General features: G+C 41.1%; 1 protein-coding gene across 1 annotated transcript; it reads right to left on the bottom strand.

The window, feature by feature from the left end:
• Nucleotides 1-13,126: 13,126 nt before the first annotated feature.
• Nucleotides 13,127-21,642, bottom strand: fam83c (family with sequence similarity 83 member C). The gene is made up of 4 exons (XM_014165898.2): nt 20,826-21,642; nt 19,173-19,340; nt 18,719-18,843; nt 13,127-15,277 (listed from the first exon to the last, which is right to left on the bottom strand). The coding sequence occupies exons 1-4, from the start codon at nt 21,333-21,335 to the stop codon at nt 14,299-14,301; spliced, it is 1,782 nt and encodes a 593-aa protein (XP_014021373.1). The 5' UTR covers nt 21,336-21,642; the 3' UTR covers nt 13,127-14,298.
• Nucleotides 21,643-23,336: the final 1,694 nt, after the last annotated feature.

Here is a 23,336-nt window from a genome sequence, read left to right on the forward strand (position 1 = left end):
ATATGTTCACATGTAAGCATATAGCCACTCACACTCAGAACAACTGTATACCAAACGCTCACATTTACACAAGGATGACTTTGAATTAAGCCACCTTAATGTTTATACTTTGCAGAGGGCATGTCCCTTTATTGTCTGCAGCACTCTAGATATCTTCATGCCACTGGGATGCTTTCCAAACCACCTCAACCTGAAACTTGAGTTTCTGATAATACCTCAATCCCCATATCTCACATTGACATTGCTGATGTTCTGAAAGAGCTGCAAAATCTGGACCCATACAAATCCGCCGGGCTAGACAATCTGGACCCTCTCTTTCTAAAATTATCTGCCGAAATTGTTGCAACCCCTATTACTAGCCTGTTCAACCTCTCTTTCGTATCGTCTGAGATTCCCAAAGATTGGAAAGCTACCTATATCTATCCTACCCTGCCTTTCTAAGGTCTTCGAAAGCCAAGTTAACAAACAGATTATCGACCATTTCGAATCCCACCGTACCTTCTCCGCTATGCAATCTGGTTTCAGAGCTGGTCATGGGTACACCTCAGCCATGCTCAAGGTCCTAAACGACATCATAACCGCCATCGATAAGAGACATTACTGTGCAGCCCTATTCATCGACCTGGCCAAGGCTTTCGACTCTGTCAATCACCACATTCTTATTGGCAGACTCGACAGCCTTGGTTTCTCAAATGATTGCCTCGCCTGGTTTACCAACTACTTCTCTGATAGAGTTCAGTGTGTCAAATTGGAGGGCCTGTTGTCCGGACCTCTGGCAGTCTCTATGGGTGTGCCACAGGGTTCAAATCTCAGGCCGACTCTCTTCGCTGTATACATCAATGATGTTGCTCTTGCTGCTGGTGATTCTCTGATCCACCTCTACGCAGACGACACCATTCTGTATACTTCTGGCCCCTCTTTAAGTACTGTGTTAACTAACCTCCAGACGAGCTTCAATGCCATACAACTCTCCTTCTGTGGCCTCCAGCTGCTCTTAAATGCAAGTAAAACTAAATGCATGCTATTCAATCAATCACTGCCAGCACCTGCTCGCCCGTCCAGCATCACTACTCTGGATGGCTCTGACTTAGAATACGTGGACAACTACAAATACCTGGGTGTCTGGTTAGACTGTAAGCTCTCCTTCCAGACTCACATTAGGCATCTCCGATCCAAAATTAAATCTAGAATCGGCTTCCTATATCGCAACAAAGCATCCTTCACTCATGCTGCCAAACACACCCTCGTAAAACTGACCATCCTACCGATCCTCGACTTCGGTGATGTCATCTATAAAATAGCCTCCAACACTCTACTCAACAAACTGGATGCAGTCTATCACAGTGCCATCCATTTTGTCACCAAAACCCCGTACACTACCCACCATTGCGACCTGTACGCTCTCGTTGGTTGGCACTCGCTTCATACTCGTCGCCAAACCCACTGGCTACATGTTATCTACACGTCTCTGCTAGGTAAAGCCTCTCTGCTAGGTAAAGCCTTGTAAAGCTCACTGGTCACCATAGCAGCACCCACTCGTAGCATGCGCTCCAGCAGGTATATCTCACTGGTCACCCCCAAAGCCAACTCCTCCTTTGGCCGCCTTTCCTTCCAGTTCTCTGCTGCCAATGACTGGAACGAACTGCAAAAATCTCTGAAGCTGGAGACTTATATCTCCCTCACTAGCTTAAAGCACCAGCTGTCAGAGCAGCTCACAGATCACTGCACCTGTACATAGCCCATCTGTAAACAGCCCATCTATCTACCTACCTCATCCCCATACTGTATTTATTTATTTATCTTGCTCCTTTGCACCACAGTATCTCTACTTGCACATCTACCATTCCAGTGTTTAATTGCTATATTGTAATTACTTCGCCACCATGGCCTATTTATTGCCTTAACTTACCTCATTTGCACTCACTGTATATAGACTTTTTGTTTTATTTTGTTCTACTGTATTATTGACTGTATGTTTTGTTTATTCCATGTGTAACACTGTGTTGTTGTATGTGCCGAATTGCTACACTTTATCTTGGCCAGGTCGCAGTTGCAAATGAGAACTTGTTCTCAACTAGCCTACCTGGTTAAATAAAGGTGAAATAAAACAAAACAACATCTGGACAGAATCTTCTAAAGTGCAAAGATGTTTTTGTACTGAGGCCTCTAGAAGTTGCTACAAGTGAACACATTTTCTGTGCAACCTCTATACAACTACAGTTCAAATAGAGGAAATAACAATGTTGGGTTACACTTTACTTGAAGCACCTTTTTACCAGTAGCGGTACGTGGGTAAAATCACTGGGGAAGCCAGCCAGAAAAAAAGCCATATTACAACCTGTGTTGTGATAATTGTATTGTTGTCACGGATTTCGTAGGTTAAAGACCAAGGCGCAACGGGTTGCGTGCTCATCATTATTTTATTTATAGGTGAACACGAAAAAACAATAAACAAAGTACGACAGTACGACAGTTTCACAGGCTATACACAGCAGCGCAATAACAATCTCCCACAAAGGGACAGGTGGAAAACAGGCTCCCTAAGTATGACTCTCAATCAGAAACAACGATGTACAGCTGTTCCTGATTGAGAGCCACACCAGGCCAACAAAGAAATACACAACATAGAAACCCTAGAATACAAAACAAGAACATAAACCAAAAACCCCGGAACACATAACTCCAACACCCCTCTACATACACACACCCCGAACCATATAAAACATATACCCCTCTACCTAAATACATAGCCCAAACCACATGAAACAAACACCCCCTGCCACATCCTGACCAAACTATAATAACAAATAACCCCTATTACTGGTCAGGACGTGACAATTGTTTGCTTTATAATCTATTTGTTCATATGCCTTGCCTAGTTCATATGCCTGTTAGTATATAGGCCTAAGGTCGAGACAACAAGAAGACAGTGGCAGAATAAATTAAACCACACCTTTGTTTCATCACAAAACCAGAGAGCAATCTCTGTCCATTGAAGTCCACAAAGTATATTGTATGTAACAAACAGTTACATGATCTTCAACATGGTCAAGCAAGTTCATGTTTCAGACATTTTCAGACTACTGAACAACTATTGATTTAGAACCACAGAGAGTTACCTCAAGTCACAAAGAAAACAGGAGCTGCCTCCACTATTACAGCACCATTTCAACATCATCAAATCCCCTGTGCTTAGTCTAATACAGTGACAACTAAAATATATCAAAAACAATTTAATCCAATCAATGTAAGCTAAATATTATGTGGTTGTCCATGGTTCTGATGTGTTTGTGTGTGTGTGTGCGTGCATGCAAGTAGAAAAACATGTTGACTCACCCTACTTGTAGAGAAATGCCAATGCCATCCTCCTCTCTTTCATGTTGACGAAACGGTCTATGACTCTGACATACAGTACAGGCTTTTATTTTTTGTTGTCCTAGGCTACCTGGCTAAAATTCTTGCTCGCTAGCTTAATTAACTTCCTTTCATGGCAACATTAGCCTTCTACATCTAGCTACATAACTATTGAACTTCCATCCTCGCAGTCCATGTATGAATTTATGGTTGGATCAGAATCGCTGTTATAATCATTGGCCAGTAAGGAGAATTAAGTAAAACCATAAGTCCAAATCCCCATCTCCATCCATTGCTAATTTAGGAAAAGGCCAATTTTAGCCACCGGAGAGAAACAACACAACAAGATGCAACAATTCAAGTTGTTTTTGTCAATTACGTATTTCTCTTGAAACGATGTTATCGGAGTGAAGCCAAATCCAAACTGGCATCCCTTGACATTTTTCTTTTTGTGCAATAAGACCATTCACAGTTGAACTCACTCAGTTTAGCTCAACGCTGATCAGCTATTATTTTATGTTTTTTTTTTATCAAGAGAGGCCAAATGCTCCCCTGGCTTCCCTTGAATGCAATGCTACGGGCGGCAACAATGTTATACTCTTTATGACCAGACAGCATCAGATAGATGGCCTACACATATAGAAACAGAGGGGTGCTGTTTCGCATGCTCAAATGCTTTCTCCATGAAATGCAATTCATGACCAAAAGTATGTGGACACCTGCTTGTCAAACATCTCATTCAAAAATGATGTGCATTAATATGGAGTTGGTCCACACTTTGCTGCTATAACAGCCTCCACTCTTTTGGGAAGGCTTTGCTGCTATAACAGCCTCCACACTTTTGGGAAGGCTTTCGACTAGATGTTGGAACATTGCTGCAGGCACTTGCTTCCATTCAGCTACAAGAGCATTAGGTCGGGCACTGATGTTGGGCAATTACGCCTGGCTTACAGTCGGCGTTCCAATTCATCCCAAAGGTGTTCGATGGGGTTGATGTCAGGGCTCTGTGCAGGCAAGTCAAGTTCTTCCACACCGATCTCGACGGGGGCATTGTCATGCTGAAACTGTTGCCACAAAGTTGTAAGCACAGAATTGTCTAGAATGGCATTATATGCTGTAGTGTTAAGATTTCCCTTCACTGGAACGAAGGGACTCATGAAAAACAGCCCCAGACCATTAATCCTCCTCCACCAAACTTTACAATTGGCACTATCCATTCAGAAAGGTAACGTTCTCCTGTCATCCACCAAACCCAGAGTCATCCGTCAGACTGCCAGATGGTGAAGAGTGATTTATCACTCCAGAGAACGCGTTTCCACTGCTCCAGAGTCCAATGGCAGCAAGCTTTACACCACTCCAGCCAACGTTTGGCATTTTGCATGGTAATCTTTGGCTTGTGTGCGGCTGCTCGGCCATGGAAACCCATTTCATGAATCTCCCGACAAACAGTTATTGTGCTGACGTTGCTTCCAGAGGCAGTTTGGAACTCAGTAGGGAGTGTTGCAGCCGAGGACAGACGGTTTTTACACGCTACGCGTTTCAGCACTCGGCTGTCACGTTCTGTGAGCTTGTGTAGCCTACCACTTCGCGGATGAGCCGTTGTTGCTCCTAGACATTTCCACTTCACAATAACAGCACTTACAGTTGACCGGGGTAGCTCTAGCAGGGCAGAAATTTTATGAACTGAATTGTTGGAAAGGTGGCATCCTATGGATGGCGCCACCTTGAAAGTTACTGAGCTCTTCATTGAGGCCATTCTACTGCCAATGTTTGTCTATGGAGATTGCATGGCGGTGTGCTCAATTTTATACAGGTGTGGCAGCAACAGGTGTGGCTGAAATAGCCGAATCCACTAATTTGAACACAGAGAGATGAAAGACACATTATTTTATATGTTTTTTCCTTGGTCAATTTTTGTGGGAAGCCTGGCTTCCCTTGGTATCCATGAATACATGCCACTGCTTTTTACCTAGTGTTATATTGCCTACATCTTATAGATGCAGTAATAGAGCACTGTAACACTGTACTAAAGCAATAAGGCCGAAGAGGCTTTGTTGTATTGTGAATATATCACAGATTAATAATGCTCTAAAACTGCATCTATAAGGTGTTACGAATATGTTCGTATGGCAATATAGCACTTAATTAAAAGGTGCTTCAAGTAAAGTGTGAGCCAAGGTTTTAAGGGCTCCTGAGTGGCGCAGTGGTCGAAGGCACTGCATGTTAGTGCTAGAAGCGTCACTACAGACCTTGGTTCGATCCCGTCTGTATCACAACCGGCGGTGATCGGGAGTCCCATAGGGTGGCGCACAATTGGCTCAGAGTCGTCTGGGTTAGGGGAGGGTTTGGCCGGGGTAGGCCGTCATTGTAAAATAAGAATTTGTTCTTAAATGACTTGCCTACTTAAATAAAGGTTAAATAAGATAAGTTGTTATTCTCAGCTCATCAAATGTGAATGCTGACATTCGCCTTAGGATCCACATATCCACTGCTGAACAAGAGACAACTAAAAGAGAGCTGAGGAGGACATGATTAAATGGCATTCCAATATTTGCATTTAAAAAGGCCTGTTGGCTCATATCTTGATGATAATGCCTCATACCTCTTTCACTCTCTACCACTATCATCTGGATAAGATTTGCAGTACAGAAATGATCCTGAGCACTGGGATTCTATCGAATGAATGAAAAAGTACCTTAGTATATAGAAGGAACATTTGTCAGACATGCACATTGTCAAAGAACAATAGTGTAAATAATAAGAATACTTAGAAGAACTGATCAATCAAGTAAAACTGTACCAACTATCTACAACCAAGACACTCAGGCTGTATAAACAACGCATATCACACAACAGTTGTGTTACAACTCATATTTGTTGTATTTGTCTGCACAAATTTCATTAGCTCAAGTTCAACACAGGAACAGAGTCCTCCTCTATTAGCCTTTCAGGTGAAACACAATGTGCGAAGACGTCAAAGCTCCTAAATGGTAGCCACCCCAGCGTGCAAGTGCTTAACAGGTTTAGTTGCATATTATCAGTAAACCATTTCAATTAATTATGGGAGGTTCACCTATCATTCAGATGTCAACACCGTCTGTTTAAGGCTTGTTTGTCTATATCACATAAAATAATGTCAAATGTAAATGTAAATTTGTGTCCATTCAAAAGCCTGTGTAGTTAATCATACATTTAAAAAAATATATATATTATGTATTTGTATTTAATATGGATCCTGATTAGCTGCTGCCAAGGCAGCACCTACTCTTCCTGGTGTCCAGCAAAATTAAGGCAGTTATACATTTTGAAAAACATTACAATACATTTACAACAAATTTCACAACATATTGTGTGCCCTCAGGCCCCTACTCTACCACCACATATCTAGTTTACTCATTACCCCTAAACAACCAAAGAACAACATAAATAGACCGTCTGTCATCTCCCAGTAAGGACGTTGGTAGTATGAACTTTGCCTATGGATTCGGTAGCAGTGGCAGCAGTAGGTTAACTACAGTATGACTCATTCCCCTGTGTCTCTTCTCTGATGAGCAGAGTTAAAGATCAGGAACTGAAAATACTTGGGTGATTCATGCTCTATTATCTCTGACACAGATCAATATTGACAAAGTGATATAAGTCATGTGCCTCAGTTCCTCTTAAAACCACCCACTTGAAAGAGTGTGTATGGGGCATTGTGTTGTCGTTCTCCTGTGTAAATGTGCCAAATCAATGACGCGTCTGCCATTTACTGATATGAAAGCGTTCAACCATACATTTACACTTGTATTCCCCATGCTCACTAAGTCTTCTAAAATATCAGATTGAGCTTGATTTTACAGCTCTACATTAGAAGCTATACAATACTGTTTTGTTTACAGTCAGTTGGTGGTCTAAAGAAGATGCATCTAACCCCTAATGGTTTTACTCTTGACAGTATCTTTGCGATTTGAATTATAGATGGGTGACTATATACAGTTAGAAACATTTAGGCTTAATAAACCTTAGAGGTGTAAGACTTTAGATCCACTGGGCTAAAAAAAAAAGAACCCTCCTGTGCGTGCATTGTGAATGACATCACTCAGCAATGCATAAGTTTTGAAATGGATGAGATTGAAAGAAGAAATTGATTATCAAAACACAACCTGATAGAACATAACTGGAACAGAACTGGTTTTGTACAGAGTGGAATAGTGTTCCTAAAACCCATGCTGTGGCTCTGTCACACTCTACAGCTGGGAGACAGTGAAACCACAAGCCTGCTGACTGAAACTAGGCTTAAACTGCAGGTATGACAAATGTCAGGAATTTATAACCAGAGAATTGCCGGGTAGTCATTGCTCATTGCTGCCTTCAAGATGTTCCGTAAGAAAGAAAAAAAACACACAACAATGTTATATCTTCCTCTCTGATTGTCAACAGAATCTTGGTGAATAACTACAACAGATTAGCCTACTTAACCCTGTGTATTGAACAAACAAAAGCCATGGTTAGCCCAGGCCTACACAGTTGAGACAAAGACACCCAAATCCAGATTAGGATGGACAAGGCTGTTCTGGTAAGTAAAATTCAACAGATTTCAGTGCATAGAGGAGAAAATAGAACAGTAACTATCCAGGAAGTCCCCTGCCTGCATCCTTAACCCTAACAGCGGCAACATATTTCAACCCCATCATTTCCCAAAAATTGGAAACGGCAAAGATACACTGTCAAACAGTAGCACTTATTTTATTTTATTTACCTTTTTTACACAAGGGTTTACATTCCCCAAAATAAGCATATATTTTAAAATGTTCAGACATTTATAGTTATATTTTATGTTTTGAACAGATGAATTTCAACCATAGCCACTTATGAACATTTGTCTGTTATTCAAAGTTTTGTGTTTCTGTGACACTCAGAGGCTGAGAAATTGGCGATTAAGCTAATCTGACTTACCGGTATGATTTAGTAGATATGGGCACCAGTGCCATCCGATTTGTTTTTTCTCTAACTTTTGAACGCAATGTTCAAATTGCATCTGAATGATGATACTCTTGACTTGGTGAAGAAACATTGACTAGAAGCTAAATGTATTTACATTTTTGAGTTATAGTTGATGCAATGCCCCCAGGGGCCAAATCTGGGGTGGGTCCATATATACAGCTCAAAAAAATAAAGGGAACACTTAAACAACACATCCTAGATCTGAATGAAAGAAATAATCTTATTAAATACTTTTTTCTTTACATAGTTGAATGTGCTGACAACAAAATCACACAAAAATAATCAATGGAAATCCAATTTATCAACCCATGGAGGTCTGGATTTGGAGTCACACTCAAAATTAAAGTGGAAAACCACACTACAGGCTGATCCAACTTTGATGTAATGTCCTTAAAACAAGTCAAAATGAGGCTCAGTAGTGTGTGTGGCCTCCACGTCCCTGTATGACCTCCCTACAACGCCTGGGCATGCTCCTGATGAGGTGGCAGATGGTCTCCTGAGGGATCTCCTCCCAGACCTGGACTAAAGCATCCGCCAACTCCTGGACAGTCTGTGGTGCAACGATGCGTTGGTGGATGGAGCGAGACATGATGTCCCAGATGTGCTCAATTGGATTCAGGTCTGGGGAACGGGCGGGCCAGTCCATAGCATCAAAGCCTTCCTCTTGCAGGAACTACTGACACACTCCAGCCACATGAGGTCTAGCATTGTCTTGCATTAGGAGGAACCCAGGGCCAACCACACCAGCATATGGTCTCACAAGGGGTCTGAGGATCTCATCTCGGTACCTAATGGCAGTCAGGCTACCTCTGGCGAGCACATGGAGGGCTGTGCGGCCCCCCAAAGAAATGCCACCCCACACCATGACTGACCCACCGCCAAACCGGTCATGCTGGAGGATGTTGCAGGCAGCAGAACGTTCTCCACGGCGTCTCCAGACTCTGTCACGTCTGTCACGTGCTCAGTGTGAACCTGCTTTCATCTGTGAAGAGCACAGGGCGCCAGTGGCGAATTTGCCAATCTTGGTGTTCTCTGGCAAATGCCAAACGTCCTGCACGGTGTTGGGCTGTAAGCACAATCCCCACCTGTGGACGTCGGGCCCTCATACCACCCTCATGGAGTCTGTTTCTGACCGTTTGAGCAGACACATGCACATTTGTGGCCTGCTGGAGGTCATTTTGCAGGGCTCTGGCAGTGCTTCTCCTGCTCCTCCTTGCACAAAGGCGGAGGTAGCGGTCCTGCTGCTGGGTTGTTGCCCTCCTACGGCCTCCTCCACGTCTCCTGATGTATTGGCCTGTCTCCTGGTAGCGCCTCCATGCTCTGGACACTACGCTGACAGACACAGCAAACCTTCTTGCCACAGCTCGCATTGATGTGCCATCCTGGATGAGCTGCACTACCTGAGCCACTTGTGTGGGTTGTAGACTCCGTCTCATGCTACCACTAGAGTGAAAGCACCGCCAGCATTCAAAAGTGACCAAAACATCAGCCAGGAAGCATAGGAACTGAGAAGTGGTCTGTGGTCCCCACCTGCAGAACCACTCCTTTATTGGGGGTGTCTTGCTAATTGCCTATAATTTCCACCTGTTGTCTATTCCATTTGCACAACAGCATGTGAAATTTATTGTCAATCAGTGTTGCTTCCTAAGTGGACAGTTTGATTTCACAGAAGTGTGATTGACTTGGAGTTACATTGTGTTGTTTAAGTGTTCCCTTTATTTTTTTGAGCAGTATATATATATATATATATATATACATATATATATATACATATATACATATACATATGTATACATATACATATATATATATATATGTATATGTATACATATGTATATTATATGTATATATATGTATATGTATATATATGTATATATATATATATATATATATATATATATATATATATATATATATATATATATATATATATATATATATATATACATACATACATACATACATACATACATACATACATATATATACATATGTATACATATATATATATATATATATATGTATACATATATATATGTATATATATGTATAGTATGTATGTATGTATATATATATGTATATATATGTATGTATGTATGTATGTATGTATGTACATACATACATACATATACAGTTGAAGTCAGAAGTTCACATACACTTAGCTTGGAGTCATTAAAACTCGTTTTCAACCACTCCACAAATTTCTTGTTAACAAACTGTAGTTTTGGCAAGTCAGTTAGGACATCTACTTTGTGCATGACACAAGTAATTTTTCCAACAATTGTGTATAGACAGATTATTTCACTTATAATTCACTGTATCACAATTCCAGTGCGTCAGAAGTTTACATACGCTAAGTTGACTGTGCCTTTAAACAGCTTGGAAAATTCCAGAAAATTATGTCATGGCTTTAGAAGCTTCTGATAGGCTAATAGACATAATCTGAGTCAATTGGAGGTGTACATGTGGATGTATTTCAAGGCCTACCTTCAAACTCAGTGCCTCTTTACTTGACATCATGGGAAAATCAAAAGAAATCAGCCAAGACCTCAGAAAAAATTGGAGACCTCCACAAGTCTGGTTCATCCTTGGGAGCAATTTCCAAATGCCAAACTTCCAAAGTTGTGGCAAAATGGCTTAAGGACAACAAAGTCAAGGTATTGGATTGGCCATCACAAAGCCTGATCTCAATCCCATAGAAAATTTGTGGGCAGAACTGAAAAAAAACGTGTGCGAGCAAGGAGGCCTACAATCCTGACTCCGTTACACCAGCTCTGCCAGGAGGAATGGGCCAAATTCACCCAACTTATTGTGGGACGCTTGTGGAAGGCTACCCGAAACGTTTAACCCAAGTTAAACAATGTAAAGGCAATGCTACCAAATACTAATTGAGTGTATGTAAACTTCTGACCCGCTGGGAATGTGATGACAGAGATAAAAGCTGAAATAAATCACTCAACTATTATTCTGACATTTCACATTCTTCAAATAAAGTGGTGATCCTAACTGGAAAATGTACTTGTGTCATGTGTAACAGTGTAGGTTCCGTCCCTCTCTTCGCCCCAACCTGGGCTCAAACCAGGGACCCTCTGCACACATCAACAACTGACACCCACGAAGCATCGTTACCCATCGCGCTTGCAACGCAAGGGGAACAACCACTTCAGGTCTCAGAGCGAGCGACGTCACCGATTGAAATGCTATTAGTGCGCACCACCGCTAACTAACTAGCCATTTCACATCGGTTACACATGCACAAAGTAGATGTCCTAACCGACTTGCCAAAACTAAAGTAGAAAGAAAGAAATTTGTGGAGTGGTTGAAAAACGAGTTTTAATGACGCCAACCTAAGTGTATGTAAACTTCCGACTTCAACTGTATATATTTTTTTTTAAATATGATTTATTTTTACTCCTTGGGGTCAAAATGTACACCTGTTGGTGTACAGTCACAGTGGTCCACTTATTTAATTGATGTTGTGAAACCTTAAAGAACGACAGTCAGGTCTGAAACACGACCAGTAGAGATAGTTACCCATTCTGCCCTACAAAGGACCACTGAACCAGGTCAAAGATTTCACATCTTCCCCCAAAACTAGAGTAATCCCCTGACTGGTAGTGATGGGGTAACTCCTGGACAGCTCGCCAATTGGTATGCAAGCCAGCAAATTCATGGGTAACAAGGACATACTGTAATTATATGTCAGGGCACACGGCTTGGTCAAATTCTATTTCTGGCTCATGTCAATGGTGCATCAGAGGGTACCCTATCCAACTCCAGGGCCATTGTGGACCTTTATGTGGCACATTGTTAAATCGATGATGGGAAATGTACAAGTGCACACTTTAAGAAAAGGGCAGAGAAGTGGGGCACAATCTATATGTGAGCAATAAATGTTTTCCTGAGAGTATCCTGTCATCGTCATTACCATCATAGTGGGGTAATATTTATCATATAGCCTAAGTATATATTATATATACACCTCACATGTGACCCGTGATAAGACTATGCAATTTATATATTAACAAAGCCTGTTAAAATGTTTATCTGACTCCATAAAGATGATTCAGCAATATGCAAGATAGTCTAGTTGAGTTACAGATCCTCTGGTGTGGCACAGTTGGTGGAGCATGGCGCTTGCAATGCTAGAGTTGTGGGTTTGATTCCCATGTGGGATCAGTATGAAAAAGTACAAAAATGTATTCACTCAATGTAAGTCGCTCTGGATAAGAGTGTCTGCTAACTGACTAAAATGTAAAAATGTACAGGAATAAGAATTGTCTGCCAAAGGCAAATAGATTTAATTACATTGTGAAATGAATGATTACATTATGCTTAAGTTAGAAAGCATTAACAAGCATTGCAAGGCATTATTCTAGGGACGATCAGATAGGGAGAGAAAAACAAAGGAGCCATGGACCATAGCTCATGGGAGTGAGAGAGTATCTCAACAGCGCAGGTCAGGAGCAAAGAAGAGAGAGAGACAATGAATCTAAGACTGTTTTATAAGCATCTGAGTTAGTTGGATTCAAAATCTGAGTGGTTGACCAATTGCATTACTGTTGAGTTAACTTCCACTCAGACATCAGACCTACAGGATGTTATCACAATAGAACCTCTGCTACCCTGAGGTGTGACAGAATGGAGATTGGCGAAATAATGCAGGATTTCTAAGACAACATAGAGGAATCCTTGCATACAGTTGATAAGGGTCACTTTGTGGGCTGGGACCACCCTACATCGTCAGTATTTATATTTGGTGGCATACACAGAATTAGATTAGAACCCCAATCAAAAACATCTTTATTGCAAATTGTTATTTTTAGTAACACTGTAATCAGTTAATCTTAGCCCTTGTAACAGTTATAACTATAGTTCACACATTTCATTTGCAAACTCATCTCTTTAAGCTGCAATATATAACTTTTTGGGCGACCCGACCAAATTCACATAGAAAGGTGCGTTATAGATCTGTCATTCTCATTGAAAGCAAGTCTAAGAAGCGGCAGATCTGCTCTATGTGCGCCATTTCTACACTTCCAGTTCACCAGCTTCAAAGTGCTGAAAATACAATATATTTGGTTATGGAAAATATATTTCACAGTGGTTTAGATGGTACAGTGATTCTCTACACTATGGATTGCTTGTTTTGTCACATACAATTCTAATAGTTTGCCTAATTTCAGTTTAACAGTCAGAAAATTGCAGAGATTTTTGCATATTGCACCTTTAAAGCTGGGCGTACACTACATTATTGTGGTGCGATTTAGATATCCAAGACACGTTTTTGAGATCGGAGACAAAATCCCCATGTCGTTGCTGACTCGGGGAGCACGGCCGTCTGAGGGCTACCAAAATCTGAGGGCTACTGATACCGGTCCCGTCTTTGAGCCATCCCGGTATTTTCAAACGTTTAATTTTATTCGCACAAAATCTGCAATGCTCTTGTAGCGATGTCTTCATTTTTATTCTACAATGTAGAAAATAGTAAAAATAAAGAACAACCCTGGAATGAGTAGGTGTGATAAAAAGTAAAAACACATCTTAAAAAACAGTAAAACTCCATTTACAACTCATTTCATACAGTATTAATCATTAAAACCATACTGGCTAGTGAAAGACACTCACAGAAATAAGAACACAATACACAGTCATTGAATGAAGGGCCGGCCCAAGCCTTTTGGAGGGCCCTAAGCAAGATTTGTCATGTCACTTATTGGCAGGGCCGCCACAGCTTCAATGTCTACATGCAAATGCTAAAAAGCTATCACTACAACTCAGTGTAAACAGGCTAATTGAGGCTGTACTGTACCCTCCTCTAAACTCCTATAGTGGCATTAAGGTACAAAATGCCACTCCACTATAATGTTCTCTACAAAAGGCAAAAGAGTGTGCTCTGCTTCCTGGAGGTCCAGTGCGATGGGGGTAAGGGAGGTAAAGTACTTTCTCAGCAGAGCCTCAGTTGTTATTCTTTAACTCAAACCTGCTGTACACCTGTTTGGACTTCATCTTGTTGTAGTGGTTGACCAGGTCTAGTTTGCTGTGGCCTAAGGTCATGCGTTTGTGGTCCTTCCGGTTTATCATGGCGGGCGGTGGCGGGGGAGTCTGCTCGCTCTCCGGCTCTGTCTGGGAGAGGTCTGGCCCCCCAAAGGCTGTGCTGTGAGGAGGAGACCTCCTGAAGATGTAGGTGTCCTTCTCAGTTGGGGGGAGGAAGTCCTTCTCAGTTGGGGGGAGGAAGAGGTCGGTGAGCTTGTTGATGACGGAGTTGGAGGTAATCCTCTGCTTGGCAGAGAGTTTGCTGTCCGGCATTGGAGACTGTGTCTTGGGGCTACTGTTGAAGAGGCTCGACTTCTGATCGTATAAACCAAGAGCCTGAAACTTGGACGTTGTTCCGCCAACGTTTGGTTGGCGGAACTCTGTGGGGATGGACTTGGACCACTCTATCCCGACCGATTGGCCGATCCCAGAGGAAGGGTGCTCTGTAACTGGGCTGTGATTGGTCCCATTGGGGGAGCCTCTCCTGTCTTCGGCAGTCTGATTATGAAGGGAGGGAGTTAGTGCCCCTCCTCTCCTCTCAGGGCTCAGGTGAGAGTTGCTGGTCTTTTTCTTGTCTTGACCTTGAGTGACCTTGTAAACCGTATTGGTCATGCCGGGTGCTGCCTTGATGCTGGACATGCTGCAACTGGATTGGCTGCTGGAGTTCTCTGAACTCAGAACCCTATCCCGTGACCTCTCGGGGAAGAAGTCTAGCCCCATGTTGGGCGCAGTAACAGGGTAGGGGTAGTAAGGGAGACCCTCCTCATCTGGGTTATGGAAACAGTCAATGATCTGCGAGTCAGCGTACAGGCAGCGGAATTCTCGGTCGAAGCTGTCAGTGATCTGCCCAGAGAAGTGCATCACCATGTTGCTGTGGACCTGCGCTGAGAGCCAGCTGAAACTACAGGAAAGGAAACATGATCGAAAACAATGACATCTTCAACAACAAGTAGTTGTACAGTATGTACACACAAATGTACACAGTACTTAATGGGCTAAATATGCCATACAGCAAATACATCCCTACCCAGTAATGTTCTACTTAAAAACAAATTACCTGTAGTGCATAGCTTTTTAAACTCACAAATGGTTTGCACACTATTTATAAACCTTCAAAAAAAGATAAGTACATCCTGTGCAAATGGTAACTAATTCTGGTGAGACATATCTTTTTAACAGCTTTAGACGACATGCAGCAAGCAATATGACAGTTAGGTAACACTTTAATTAGGGCTTATAGTTATAAAACATTTGTTTTAAGCATGTATGAGGCCTTATAAAGTTTTATAAATCAACTTAATGTCGTCTTTCTATGTGGCAATTTCCAACAGGCAAAAATGACTGACAGGTCCGATTCATTATAACATGACACTTACACATTATAAGTAGTTCAAAGATACTTATGACAAGTCTTATAATTAGTGATGGGGAAAAAAAGAGATGGTTACATATCGCAATATTATTTTGGATGATATTATATTGATACTTTGACTCCAAGTATCGATTTAAAAAATATATGTATTTATTTATTTGCTAGGTAGGGTTAGCTTGCGTTAGTCGGCTGTACCTGCACCAAAACTCTGGTGTTTTTCATCCTATAGCTTGTTCTCCATCTTCTTTTTAAATAGTGAGCTAACATGTTTTTTGCACTTTTTTCTTTTTATTTCACCTTTATTTAACCAGGTAGGCCAGTAGAGAACAAGTTCTCATTTACAACTGCGACCTGGCCAAGATAAAGCAAAGCAGTACGACACAAACAACAGAGTTACACATGGAATAAACAAACATACAGTCAATAACACAACAGAAAAGTCTATATACAGTGCTTTAAATGAAGTATGAAAATAAATAGGCCAGAGTTGCAAAATAATTTCAATTTAGTAATTAAACACTGGAGTGATAGATGTGCAGAAGATGAATGTACAAGTAGAAATACTGGGGTGCAAAGGAGCAAAAATAAATAAATAACAATATGGGGATGGGGTAGTTGGGTGGGCTATTTACAGATGGGCTATATACAGGTGCAATGATCTGTAAGCTACTCTGACAGCTGATACTTAAAGTTATAGTTTTATTTCCATGACTGATCAAAAAAAAAATTGCGTCTCTCCGCAGCAGACATATAGTGAGCAATATGTTTGGGACAAATCACAATAACATCTCAGTAATGAATTGCGATAAATATAGAATCGTGAGAACCATGAGAATTGCAATACATATCGTATTGGCACTTAAGTATTGTGATAATATATTGTGAGGTCCCTACTTAGAATGCACTATGACCACATAATACGTAATGCCTGTATAATAATACCTGTGTTATGAACAGTTTCATAGGGGAAGCACGTTTTCAAGACCAAACAAATATGAACAGGCTAACTTTGAATTAAATTTGAATACTGAACCAGAAGAAGAACTTGGGTACATAGCATCTCAGTGTTCCTCTGTATGTGAGCAATTGTTTTTGTTTGAAGTACTACTGATTTCCCTTTCATTGTTGTAAAGCCTGTCATACGGATGTGCTTGATAGTCAAAATAGCTACCACCTCCAAATATAAGGTGTTTTGTTTGAATTTCAAGATAAACATAAAATGGAACTACAGATATATTTCCAGTAAACTCTACAGGTAAATGCTTTTGCATTGACTGAGGGCTTGGCACATGCGTACAAACCTCATTGTTTGCACACTCACCCACAAGTTAAACCCTTGTAGACCGTCCTACCTGCTCCCTACCCAGTAATGAATCATCATCAGCTGACACTTCTATCTTCCTGTCTGAACATGAAGGCAAAATCTAAACATACAAGCTACATATTCCCCATAAAGTGAAGTGAGACAAGGAAGTAAGGCCAAGGAAGAAAAGTACACATTCTTCTCAACTTCCTCTACACACCTTCCTCTAGTCTTCATCAAGCCCATAAAACGCCCGAGGGCTCTCAAGAACACGTTTGTTCAACTGATACAAGTGCTTTTCAAAATGGAGGGTGTACGAATGTTTTGCATGAGATTAAGTGACAAGAGCAATACAGTGTAGTTAATAAGTACATGTATGCACTTCTTCAATTGTTAAGACACACTTACTGGGACTAATTTTATAACCACTCCTATCATGGTCAAGTATTATTTGCTTGTTTCAAATGCTTCCACTTCTATCAATGGTACAAGAAAAGCACTGTTTACTCCAATTAGGGGAGGGGTGGTATGGTTAGGAGAAAATAAAAAAAATATATGTACATTTTTAAATATATACAGTACCAGTCAAAAGTTTGGACACACATACTCATTCAAGGGTTTTTCTTTATTTTTCATTATTTTCTACATTGTAGAATAATAGCAAAGACATCAAAAGTACGAAATAACACATATGGAATCATGTAGTTACCAAATTGTTTTTGAGAGAATGCCAAGAGTGTGCAAAGCTGTCATCAAGGCAAAGGGTGGCTACGTTGAAGAATCTAAAATAAAATATATCTTGATTTGTTTAACACTTTTTTGGTTACAACATAATTCCATATGTGTTATTTCATACTTTTGATGTCTTCACTATTATTCTACAATGTAGAAAATAATACAAATAAAGAAAAACCCTTGAATGAGTATATGACTGGAAATGATGCAGACAATTACATTAATGGAAGCTACAATCTATCTGCAATATTAAAGCTGATCTCCCCCCCCCCAAAAAAAAATACAAACATTTAAATAAAAGCACCGTAGGCCACTAGCTTTGGGAGACATTTAATCGACATCAAAGATAGAGCTTAATGCAGTGGTTATTTAGCTGTTATAACTATTACATAGCGGAACATATTCTTTTTTTGCCTATAGAGTCCCCCTGAATCCGTTGTGATAACGTTTTCGTTATTAAACCATTTATCTGTAAAAACTGCTTATAGACAACCATCAAAGTCTGCTCTCCATCTAATGGGATCACAGCTACCCAGCCTTGCCTGACACGACAAACACTTGCTGCACAAGGTGACCTTCCTCCTAGAGGACCTATCCCATCCACTCTCCAAAGAGTTTGACCAATTGGCTTCTGGATCCCGGTACAAGGTACCAAGGCTCAACTGAGGGAGAGCACAAAGCACTTAGGAATGGGATGTTTACCTAATGACTAAAATTACAGCTATGTTTGCCTGAGTCACCTTACTAGATAATTCAGAGTGCCACCCAATGTTGGTAGACAATGTCCAGAGCAAGGCTAGAGTTTAGCTGAAGCAGCATACCGTGCAATATAGGAATTCTCAGTTCACGCTTATTATGCTTTAGATTTACTGCAAATGAATAGATAAATAATTGATATGTATTTTCCCAAGACACATGAGTACAATCCTTACCTGTATGACCCAGCAATGACTTCCTCACAGTCTATAATCATAAACTTTTCCTGGACCTGCCCGGTGAATTTCTTCCCACTTTTAGTGCAGTACGTATCTCCACACACACTGCGGATTCTCATGTTCTGGAAAGGTAATGAAAATGTCAAATTTTGTGGAAATAATAACACCAATAAGATTAACAATGTCTAATTAATCATGATGTATGTTTGAAGGTAATAAATGGTATCAACCCATCTTCCGTTTTCACACTGAAAAAGTGTACCACTGCACATTGTATAATGAATGCATGCACATGCGTGCACACACACATAGAATAAGAGGGAAAGACAGAAGCAGAAATACAGCGAGAGAGAGGGGGGGGAGAAAAGAGGGAGCGAAATACACAGAGTATAAATAGTACATTCTATTCAGCAATCCATCAACCCATGCACCCACCACATCCCATACTTACACCCAGGTGAGAGTTCTGGATGTCCAGTGCTGCACACATGTCAACAAAGTAGTTGAGATTCTTCTCATCCAGGAGAATGTACACAGGGACCTTGCGTTTGTTCGAGGCCTCCATCAAGTCACACAGCAGATCAACGTCTGTGAAGAGGTCCATGACCAAAGCTATGACCTGCACACACAGGGAAAAGTTGATAAATGCAAAAATGTAATTTTATGGACGGACAACAGGGTGCAATTCTGTTATTTTCTATTTGGTAATTTTATCTATAGGCCTATAATAATAATTATGTTTATCACATCTGTATTTTGTACCAGCCAAGTATGAACGATAATTAAAACGATCATACAATTTTAGAATCAGAATCACCGAGTACATTTACATGTACCAGGAATTTGACCTGGTGAAATAATTTGCTAACACTTCCTATGAATGTACTCCCATAATGCAGTCTAAGCACATTTATAAGCCTTATGAGCAATGCATAATGCACAACAAAAGGTGCTTCTAGCTGCTCATTAACATCTACATAAAGCATTATAAGCAGGCTAAGTGTTAAGCTAAGTGTTATAATGCCTATATGAAATGCTCATTGGGAAATTTTGTCAAGAGTGATTCTGCAATCATGTTTGGTGTGCAAGACAGCTAGGTGTATTAAAGCAGTGGTTCTCAAACCTCTCACCGGGGACCCCCAGCGGTTCTATGTATTTGATATATTCCAGAGCTAGCACACCTGATTCATCTTGTCAACTGATCATCAAGCCTTTGACTAAGTCAAACAGGCGAGCTAGTTCAGGGCTACAACAAAATTGTGAAACGTCTGGGGGTCCCTGAGGAGAGGTTTGAGAAACACTGTATTAGAGGGTGTGCAGGAGAATGGGAATATACCCTTTTTTAGCCTATTGAAAAAAGAGGAATATACCCCTTGATGAGCACAATATAATGCTCTCTTAATGAGGTTTACATATATGGCATTATAACGCTTTGCTTTGTAAGGCATTATATAGTATTGGTCATAATGCTATATGAATGTAGTAATATATGATTAAGACACATATGATGTGCATTATAATGCATTATGCAGAGGGTATTCTAAGGAAGTGTTAACAATTTTATCTAACACAAGATAACTAGGCATGAGTTGAAGGCCTGAATGCCTCGGTACATACTGTAGTTAAAAGTATTGCTATCGCAATAGGCTACCTTTTCTTCAAATGAATATGACACACACATTACAGGCTGAAATGAATGTATGAAACATTGAGGACCCTAAGAAAATTATAGCCTAGGCCTATGGGCTACTGTATGGGGAGGCCTCTTGCTCCAAAACGAAACCTTAAAGGCTTGTATGTCCCCCCATTTCCTTTAAAATAAATGGAGGTAAATTAAGGTGTGTTTTAGCGACAACACACAGCTTTTCCAGATAAGATTGTAAAACATACAGTACGTGGGCATGTTTAGACATGTCAAATAGTTCAATTGTTTGTATTAAAGCAAAATAAGCCTATAGCCATGCCACAGGAGTGGACAGAGGTAGGAAAATAACCCAAGTGCCTTTTAGGGGACATTAGCCATTGGCCGTTACTGTGTGTGTGTTTAAATATATATATATACACACACACACACACACACACACACACAAATTCAATGACTTACCCTTTTTGCTTTATTAATTAATGACCGAATGAGGTCTTTCACATTGTGAGTCTTGTCCCTTTGGAAATAGATCTGTGTTTCTGAGGGTCCGTATCGTTGGGGGTTTTCTGGCCACCCTAGTTCCAGAATAGGTGGCTCTTCGTCGGACATCATTGGGAAATAGGTCCCCGAGGTAAGCTCCGACACCGTATCCCCCTCCCCAATGTCCCCCTCAGTGCCATTTGAGCTGTTGTCGGAGCTACAGTTCTTGGCTGCATTCTCCGTAATATAATGAATCTCAAGCGGCGAGAGAAAATTTAATTCCCTTTCCTCTGTCAGAACTCGTCTGTATTCCTTCTCCCCAGACTCCAACAGAGCGTCTGTTGCCAACCTGGCTGCCTCGTTGTGGCTGAGTTCGAGCGTCGAGCCTTGTCGCCATGGGTTCTTCACTTCTTCTAACCTGTTGGCGAGTTTACCAAGCGCTTTGCGCCCGGAGTTCTGTGTCGGCCGGAGCGCGTCGGAGCTCATCATTGTGCCTACGCAGCACTAAGGTAACAGATGGCGGTGTACTCTCGTGCACTACAGTACTCTTACAGGCATATAGCAAATGTAATCTCTAAAAACTAGTAGTCTCTTTATGAAAACGGCCTGCGCTGAAATGGACTGGACTTCTCTAGTTGCCGATCATGACAGCGACTGTAGGCTATTCCCGCGGGGGCTTTGGTATTGTTGGTCTAATAGTCTGTTCAGAAGCACACCGCCTCTTGCTCACCGGGGTGTAATCATTAGTCCAAAAAGTTGCGTTTTGCAACGAAAACAAGAGTTTCTATTGGACACATACAGGTAGGTCTCGTCCTTTTTCCGTTTTCTTCCGTTTACGAAAAGTTTTGCAACAGAATCAGTGTAATGAATACACCCCAACGTCATCTGGCTCCACCTCTCGCTCACATGATATGAAATTGAAAACCTATCCCCAGCGTCTCTTTATGGTAGCCTTCATACAGTGCATTTGGAAAGTATTCAGACCCCTGGACTTTTTCCACATTTTGTTAAATAATAAATAATAATAATTCCTTAGCAATCTACAGACATTTTTGCAAAATTATTTAAAAATATATATAAACAAAATACCTTATTTACATAACTATTCAGACACTATGAGACTCAAAATTGAGCTCAGGTGCATCCTGTTTCCATTGATCATCCTTGAGATGTTTCTACAACTTGGAGTCGACCTGTGGTAAATTCAATTGATTGGACATGATTTGGAAAGGCACACAACTGTCTATATCAGGTCCCACAGTTGACAGTGCATGTCAGTGCAAAAACCAAGCCATGAGTTTGAAGGAATTGTGTGTAGACAGGATTGTGTCGAGGCACAGATCTGGGGAAGGGTATCAAAACATTTCTGCAGCACTCCACCAATCAGGCCTTTATGGTAGAGTGACCAGACGGAAGCCACTCCTCAGTAAAAAGGCACATGACAGCCCACTTGGAGTTTGCCAAAAGGCACCTAAAGACTCTCAGACCATGAGAAACAAGATTATCTGGTCTGATGAAACCAAGATTGAACTATTCAGCCTGAATGCTGAGCATCACGTCTGTAGGGAACCTGGCACCATCCCTATAGTGAAGTATGGTGGTGGCAGCATCATGCTGTGGGATGTTTTTCAGCGGCAGGGACTGGGAGACTAGTCAGGATCGAGGAAAAGATGAATGGAGCAAGTACAGAGAGGTCCTTGATGAAAACCTGCTCCAGAGCAGTCAGGACCTCAGACTGAGGGCAAAGGTTCACCTTCCAACAGGACAATGACCCTAAGCACACAGCCAAGTCAATGCAGGAGTGGCTTCGGGACAAGTCTCTCAATGTCCTTGAGTGGCCCAGCCAGAGCCCGGACCTGAACCCGATCTAACATCTTTAGAGAGACCTGAAAATAGCTCTGCAGCAACCTGACAGAGCTTGAGAGGATCTGCAGAGGAGAATGTGAGACACTCCCCAAATACAGGTGTGCCAAGCTTTTTATTTTATTTTATTTTAATTTCACCTTTATTTAACCAGGTAGGCAAGTTGAGAACAAGTTCTCATTTACAACTGCGACCTGGCCAAGATAAAGCAAAGCAGTTCGACACATACAACAACACAGAGTTACATACAGTCAATAATACAGTAGAAAAACAAGTCTATATACAATGTGAGCAAATGAGGTGAGAAGGGAGGTAGGGCAATAAATAGGCCATGGTGGCAAAGTAAATACAATATAGCAATTAAAACACTGGAATGGTCGATTTGCAGTAGATGAATGTGCAAAGTAGAAATACTGGGGTGCAAAGGAGCAAGATAAATAAATAAAATAAATAAATACAGTAGGGGATGAGGTGGTAGTTTGGGCTATTTATAGATGGGCTATGTACAGGTGCAGTGATCTGTGAGCTGCTCTGTAGGGTCATACCCAAGAAGACTCGAGGCTGTAATTGCTGCCAAAGGTGCTTCAAGAAAGTACTGAGTACAGGGTCTGAACACATATGTAAATG

Source organism: Salmo salar, chromosome ssa22 (assembly GCF_905237065.1).
Source record: "Salmo salar chromosome ssa22, Ssal_v3.1, whole genome shotgun sequence".
NCBI lineage: Eukaryota > Metazoa > Chordata > Actinopteri > Salmoniformes > Salmonidae > Salmo > Salmo salar.

What these genes read in the sequence shown, in the direction of transcription:
- fam83c (XM_014165898.2), bottom strand. Translation starts at nt 21,335, where the DNA reads ATGATGAGCTCCGACGCGCTCCGGCCGACACAGAACTCCGGGCGCAAA. An exon ending in TCCAGAACTCTCACCTGGGT is followed by an intron (nt 18,844 to 19,172) that starts GTAAGTATGGGA and finishes TTACCTTTCCAG; the next exon opens with AACATGAGAATCCGCAGTGT. An exon ending in GTCATTGCTGGGTCATACAG is followed by an intron (nt 15,278 to 18,718) that starts GTAAGGATTGTA and finishes CCTTTCCTGTAG; the next exon opens with TTTCAGCTGGCTCTCAGCGC.